Here is a 7,500-nt window from a genome sequence, read left to right on the forward strand (position 1 = left end):
CCCAGATGTGAGAAGGAAAAAAATGGGAGAAATCTTGAGAAGGACCACAGAGAGTGGAGAGCACTTCCTGGTCAGACAAGTGTGCAATAGGTGCCAACCCAGTGGACAATTACAAGTAATACAATAACAATGCAAAAACACTAGCAGACAAAGTAAAGACAACCAAAGCAGGAGGGGGGGGGGGGGGGGTGGCGATGAGGAGCAGGCTGACAGGGAGGGATGAAGAGGACGGGGGGGGGCACACCTGGGAGGAAGACAGTCGCACTCACACAAGGCATTCATACTCAAGACACACACACACATACACACACACACACACACACAGAGAATGTTGGGGGAAAAGAAGAGCATTAGAGGGGTATCAGGAAATAAAGAATGTAGTGCGTAGATGCATTAACTCTGATTAGTGATCACAGACAGAGGAGAACAGGTTAGTTAGAAAGCACAACATAGTCCATTTCATTCTGTTGTGCTATGTATGGCTCTGTGTTTCCCTGTGTACGGCTCTGTGTTTCCCTGTGCAAGGCTCTGTTTCCCTGTGTAAGGCTCTGTGTTCCCCTGTGTAAGGCTCTATGTTTCCCTGTGCAAGGCTCTGTGTTTCCCTGTGTAAGACTCTGTGTTTCCCTGTGTAAGGCTCTGTGTTCCCCTGTGTAAGGCTCTTTGTTTCCCTGTGTAAGGCTCTGTGTTTCCCTGTGTAAGGCTCTGTGTTTCCATGTGTAAGGCTCTGTGTTTCGCTGTACGAGGCTCTGTGTTTCCCTGTGTAAGGCTCTGTGTTTCCCTGTATGAGGCTCTGTGTTCCCCTGTATGAGGCTCTGTGTTCCCTGTGTAAGGCTCTATGTTTCCCTGTGTAAGGCTCTGTGTTCCCCTGTGTAAGGCTCTGTGTTCCCCTGTATGAGGCTCTGTGTTCCCCTGTATGAGGCTCTGTGTTCCCCTGTGTAAGGCTCTATGTTTCCCTGTGTAAGGCTCTATGTTTCCCTGTACGAGGCTCTGTGTTTCCCTGTATAAGACTCTGTGTTTCCCTGTGTAAGGCTCTGTGTTTCGATGTACGAGGCTCTGTGTTTCCCTGTGTAAGACTCTGTGTTTCCATGTGTATGGCTCTGTGTTTCCCTGTGCAAGGCTCTGTGTTTCGCTGTGTAAGACTCTGTGTTTCCCTGTGTAAGGCTCTGTGTTTCCCTGTGTAAGGCTCTGTGTTTCCCTGTCTAAGATTCGGTGTTTCCCTATGTAAGGCTCTGTGTTTCCCTGTCTAAGACTCTGTGTTTCCCTGTGTAAGGCTCTGCGTTTACCTGTGCAAGGCTCTTTTGAAGTCAGTAACTGGGTGAGGCTTGCTGTCGTCCTTGTCCTTTGATCACAAAAAAATCTTTAAATATGTGCAGTTCCTTTCACACGTAATAAATAATTCACGCCGTCAAACAGGTAAATCCTTTAAGTGTGCCATTTTGACAGAGCGAGTGCTGAATGTGACAAGTGAAAATGGTTAACTCAACACTCTAACTGAACGGATGTGTGTTAGAAAACCTGTGTGTTTGATGAAGGTCTGTGTTTAACTGTGTCAGTCCTGCAGGTCACAATAACCAGTCTCATGTCCCCAACACGAGAAAGGAGAGAAACTGACTGCATTAAAAAGAAAGATGGTTTAATGACAGTATCACCAGAGTTGGAAAAGAATAAAATGCAAATGTAAACCTCTGTGATTGCACACACACACACACACACACACACCCTGTGAACAGTGAATTTGTCCACACACCCCAGACGCAGGAGCAGTGAGCAGCATTCCTTGCACCCGGGGGGGCATTGGGATTAAGGGCCTTGCCCAAGGGCACACCGGCAACCCTTCAGTCACGAGCCCGGTTCTCTAACCTCTAGACCACAGCTGCCTGGTGACACCTGGATGGTGTTGTGTGTGTCCGCTGAAGGGGTACAGCATTGTATCAGAGTTCTGTAGCCCAGTGACTCGTAACATAGGTTCAGCAAACATTTTAAGGCATAAGGGGATAAAGGGATAAGCTGCCTCACAAATGTTCCATCCCCTCCATACAGTACAACAGCCATGGCTATTCAGTGTCACGACCAGGAAATTAAAATACAGAAAACCAAGTGGGGAAGGACAAGGAGTGAGAGAGAGAGAGTGAGAGAGAGAGTGAGAGAGAGGAGAGAACGGCAGCTGAAAAGAGCGAAAGAAAAGGAGAGAAAAACAGAGAGAAAGGCATTTCATTAAAGCAATTCAAACGTAATCTGTCATTAAGAAAGGACATCATTCGAGTCTTATTAAATCTTATTGTCTCTATCAAGAGGTCTTCTTTAAACATATTCATTTAACTCTTTATTTTTAGACTCTAATTTATTTCTCTCTGTTTCTCACTCCCTTTTGTTTTTCTTTCCCAAATGCCTCATTTTTTCTCCTCCTCCTTCCTTCTTTCTACACTTCCCTCTGTCTCCTCTCTTATCTCTCTCATCCTCTCTGGGTTTTTTTCCTAACTCTTTCTTGCCCTTTCTTGTCTCTCCCTCTCTCAGAAACCCGCTCTCATATCAGCGGCAGAGTTGCCTAGGTGACGGTGTGCCGGATGTGGGCCGTCCGCAGGTGTTGTCCTGCCCGCTGTCTGTCCAATCACGTTCCGTTTTCCACTTTTACATCAACGAGGAGGAGCAGAGCAGGGCTCGGGCAGGAGTGGTGATTGGCCAGGAAAGACCAGATGGGCGTGACCTAGAGCCCGAGCGACTGTCAAAGAGCCAGAGAGGAAATGGAGAGGAAGACTTCCTGTCTGACTTCAACATACCCAACTTTGTAAACGCCGAACACAGCTCCACAACAGCTGACAACGACGTCACGCTGTATGAGTCACCAATCATCACGGAGAGCCAATAGCGTGCAGAGACTGTCAACTACATCATCAACTGAGGGCCACGCCCACTAGGCCATGACTCCACTCTGACATCACCGTACTGCAGTATGAGGTCATGAAAAGAGACCGAGAAACGGACACTAAGCTTCCTCATACTGAACCACACTCTTTTTATGTCACTTTCACTTCTTAAATTAACAGAAGTAGTTTTTAATATCCACTTTAAGATTCTTAAGATCTTTTCCTGATGTGTATTGTCACATGTAAATATGGTTTAAGTTTGTAATCAACTCAAACATCAGTCATTTCCTTATAGTAGTTTTATCTGTTCAAAATTGTTTGTTGATATTGATCGAGTCGATATTAATAAATCACATGCCACAGTCATCAAGGACAAAGACTCGTCGATTCCTTTGACCCTTATTGAAACTCTGAGGGTTTTGGACTGACCCACGTGTGTGAGTCACGGACGTCTTTGTCTGTCACACAGAGTGACCTCGTGGAGCGGACAGTGTGGGCGCAAACTAATATCAGAAATTCATCTTATCTCCTCTCTGTGATGGAAACCTTCTCTGGCACGTGTTGATCGGATTCTGGTTTTGTGATGCGGTTTTTGATGTTAACCCTTGACTGACGGTCCAGACTTGATCTGAACCCTGTTTAGAGCCGACACCTGTGCATACCTGTCGAGTTAACGTGACTGAAAACCATGAGGTCAGTGATTGAAATCCATGAGCGGCCTCCACTGCGGGAAATCCATGAGATTTAGTGAGATCTGTAAGAGTCAGTGTCATGTATGCCACACACGAGAAAAGTTGAAAACCCGTGAGTCTCACAGATAAAATGTGAGACTTGACAGGTATGCCTGTGTGACAGGGAAGTGCAATGAAAAACACACCGATACACAGACCAGTACACAGACCAGTACACAGACCAGCACACAGACCAGCACACAGACCAGCACACAGACCAGCACACAGACCAGCACACAGACCAGCACAAAGACCAGCACACAGACCAGCACACAGACCAGCACACAGACCAGCACACAGACCAGCACACAGACCAGCACACAGACCAGCACACAGACCAGTACACAGACCAGTACACAGACCAGCACACAGACCAGTACACAGACCAGTACACAGACCAATACACAGACCAGCACACAGACCAATACACACACCAGCACACAGACCAATACACAGACCAGTACACAGACCAGCACACAGACCAGCACACAGACCAGCACACAGACCAGTACACAGACCAACACACAGACCAATACACAGACCAGCACACAGACCGGCACACAGACCAGCACACAGACCAGCACACAGACCAGTACACAGACCAGCACACAGACCAATACACAGACCAGTACACAGACCAGCACACAGACCAGCACACAGACCAGTACACAGACCAGCACACAGACCAATACACAGACCAGCACACAGACCAGCACACAGACCAGCACACAGACCAGCACACAGACCAGTACACAGACCAGCACACAGACCAGCACACAGACCAACACACAGACCAGCACACAGACCAGCACACAGACCAGTACACAGACCAGCACACAGACCAGTACACAGACCAGTACACAGACCAGCACACAGACCAGCACACAGACCAGTACACAGACCAGCACACAGACCAGCACACAGACCAATACACAGACCAGTACACAGACCAATACACAGACCAGTACACAGACCAGCACACAGACCAGCACACAGACCAGCACACAGACCAGTACACAGACCAATACACAGACCAGCACACAGACCAGTACACAGACCAGTACACAGACCAGCACACAGACCAGTACACAGACCAGCACACAGACCAGCACACAGACCAGCACACAGACCAGTACACAGACCAGTACACAGACCAATATCCTCTGTCAAACATATTTACTTCAGTTACACATCCTTTTCTTGGTGGATAAAACATTGGGCCTCATTCACCAGTATCCTCCCAAGTTATTTCCAAAATTTGATCTTGAGAAAGGTCCTAAGAAAAAGTCTATGTCAGATTCGTAACGAGATCTTAAACTGCAGAATTGTTCGCACCTTTGTTCTTATAATGATGAATACCATTGTCAGTTGTTCCTAATGAGAACAGGTAACAGGTAATTCTGAGTTCTTTTCTAACAACCAACAAGTAGCTTGAGCCATCGCTCCTGCTAACGCTTTAACGGTTCAATGCAACGCGCTTACAGCAGCAGACAGGAGCGAAGGCTACAGTGGCTTTAATGGATCAGTGTAACGCGTGTACAGTAGCGGACAGGAGCGAAGGCTACAGTGGCTTTAATGGATCAGTGTAACGCGTGTACAGTAGCAGACAGGAGCGAAGGCTACAGTGGCTTTAATGGTTCAGTGTAACGCATGTACAGTAGCAGACAGGAGCGAAGGCTACAGTAACTTTAATGGTTCAATGCAACGCGTGTACAGTAGCAGACAGGAGCGAAGGCTACAGTGGCTTTAATGGTTCAGTGTAACGCGTGTACAGCAGCAGACAGGAGCGAAGGCTACAGTGGCTTTAACGGTTCAGTGTAACGCGTGTACAGTAGCAGACAGGAGCGAAGGCTACAGTGGCTTTAATGGATCAGTGTAACGCGTGTACAGTAGCAGACAGGAGCGAAGGCTACAGTGGCTTTAATGGTTCAATGCAACGCGTGTACAGTAGCAGACAGGAGAGAAGGCTACAGTGGCTTTAATGGTTCAGTGTAACACGCGTGTACAGTAGCAGACAGGAGTGAAGGCTACAGTGGCTTTAATGGTTCAGTGTAACGCGTGTACAGTAGCAGACAGGAGCGAAGGCTACAGTGGCTTTAACGGTTCAGTGTAACGCGTGTACAGTAGCAGACAGGAGTGAAGGCTACAGTGGCTTTAATGGTTCAGTGTAACACACGTGTGTACAGTAGCAGACAGGAGCGAAGGCTACAGTGGCTTTAATGGTTCAGTGTAACGCGTGCACAGTAGCAGACAGGAGCGAAGGCTACAGTGGTGTTAATGGTTCAGTGTAACGCGTGTACAGTAGCAGACAGGAGCGAAGGCTACAGTAACTTTAATGGTTCAATGCAACGCGTGTACAGTAGCAGACAGGAGCGAAGGCTACAGTGGCTTTAATGGTTCAGTGTAACGCGTGTACAGTAGCAGACAGGAGCGAAGGCTACAGTGGCTTTAATGGTTCAATGCAACGCGCTTACAGCAGCAGACAGGAGCGAAGGCTACAGTGGCTTTAATGGTTCAGTGTAACGCGTGTACAGTAGCAGACAGGAGCGAAGGCTACAGTGGCTTTAATGGTTCAATGCAACGCGCTTACAGCAGCAGACAGGAGCGAAGGCTACAGTGGCTTTAATGGATCAGTGTAACGCGTGTACAGTAGCAGACAGGAGCGAAGGCTACAGTGGCTTTAATGAATCAGTGTAACGCGTGTACAGTAGCAGACAGGAGCGAAGGCTACAATGGCTGTGTCTGCTCTGTCCAGGTATTTTAATATTTATCCACGTTTAAAAGTAAACCTGAATGCTTCTCACACACTCGCTGTACAGCCTGTCTGGTTTCAGATGGGATAACCCATAAGTGGTGTATGTAAAACTACTGCTCACTTATCACAGTCTCCATCAACTCTTATATTCTCATACTGCTCTTTTTGTTCATTGTACAGAAGTATGAATAAATATGCACTACATTCTGGAGTGTTACATGAAGTGTTAGTGTAGTGTTTATTTTAAAAGACCATAATGCTAAAATGATGAAAAAAAAATGATGAAAAAAATTATTATCAATGATAAAAATGTTATTGTAATTAAAATCCTATAATATTACACAACTGTAGAATTGAAGAAAATGCAATAAACAATTATGTTGCACAAACATGTCAGTGCTCAGATGTGTTAAGTGTGCTCTTGAGTGTGCGTAGATTCTGTTCTTACCTTCGGTGAATGTCAGAAAACTGTGTATGTGGGTTTTAAGAACAAATTTCCCTTTTAAAAGACGGTTGATGAATGAGGCCCATTGTTTTTAGCAGACGTGCTATGTGTTTTGAGACTATGTGGTAAATTTGTGAATAGTTTTTGGTGTTTTTTAGTAACTGCCCTGTTTGTTCCTGTTATGTGAGATTTGTGCTCCCTGCTCCTATGGTTCAGTGGCTGTATGAAGGTGTCTGGACTATGGTTGTGTCAGAACAATATCTCCTGTTTGCCAGATTAAATAATCTGGAGTGTTGCGTTTTAATACAGAGAATATCTGGTCTGATTCTCTGCTAGAACTCTCATGTCGTTTTAGAAACTCACGTATTAAAACGCTCACTGTCAGACCCCTCTTAAGGCTGACACACAACAGTGATCATCACTCCCTTCAGTGTGACTCCGTAATGTAGTGCTCTTTCTAAATACGCTTTGGCTGCTTCAGAGTCAGAGTCCTTTGTCTTCTCAAGGTGTCTCAGTTATTTTAGCAACATTTCACATAAAGTACGAGCCAGAAAAAACGACAGGTGCCTACACTTTTTACACTTTTATTCACTAAAAACCATGCAACAAATATCTTCCATTCTTCTTTTATGAGGTCATAAATACCATGCCTGGAGGCAGAGGAATGTGCTGAAGACCTCATTCATCTTTCATTCAGAATCAGCT

At 46.1% G+C, this 7,500-nt stretch overlaps 1 protein-coding gene across 1 annotated transcript in view; it reads left to right on the forward strand.

Annotated features, from left to right (window-relative positions):
* Nucleotides 1-2,899, forward strand: part of mrap2b (melanocortin 2 receptor accessory protein 2b) — a 5,141-nt gene extending 2,242 nt beyond the window's left edge. Inside the window, 1 exon segment of the mRNA XM_030781710.1 lies at nt 2,515-2,899. Within this exon segment, the coding sequence (XP_030637570.1) occupies nt 2,515-2,899 (385 nt within the window).
* The last annotated feature ends 4,601 nt before the right edge of the window (nt 2,900-7,500 follow it).

The sequence above is a fragment of the Chanos chanos genome, chromosome 8 (genome assembly GCF_902362185.1).
Source record: "Chanos chanos chromosome 8, fChaCha1.1, whole genome shotgun sequence".
Lineage (NCBI taxonomy): Eukaryota > Metazoa > Chordata > Actinopteri > Gonorynchiformes > Chanidae > Chanos > Chanos chanos.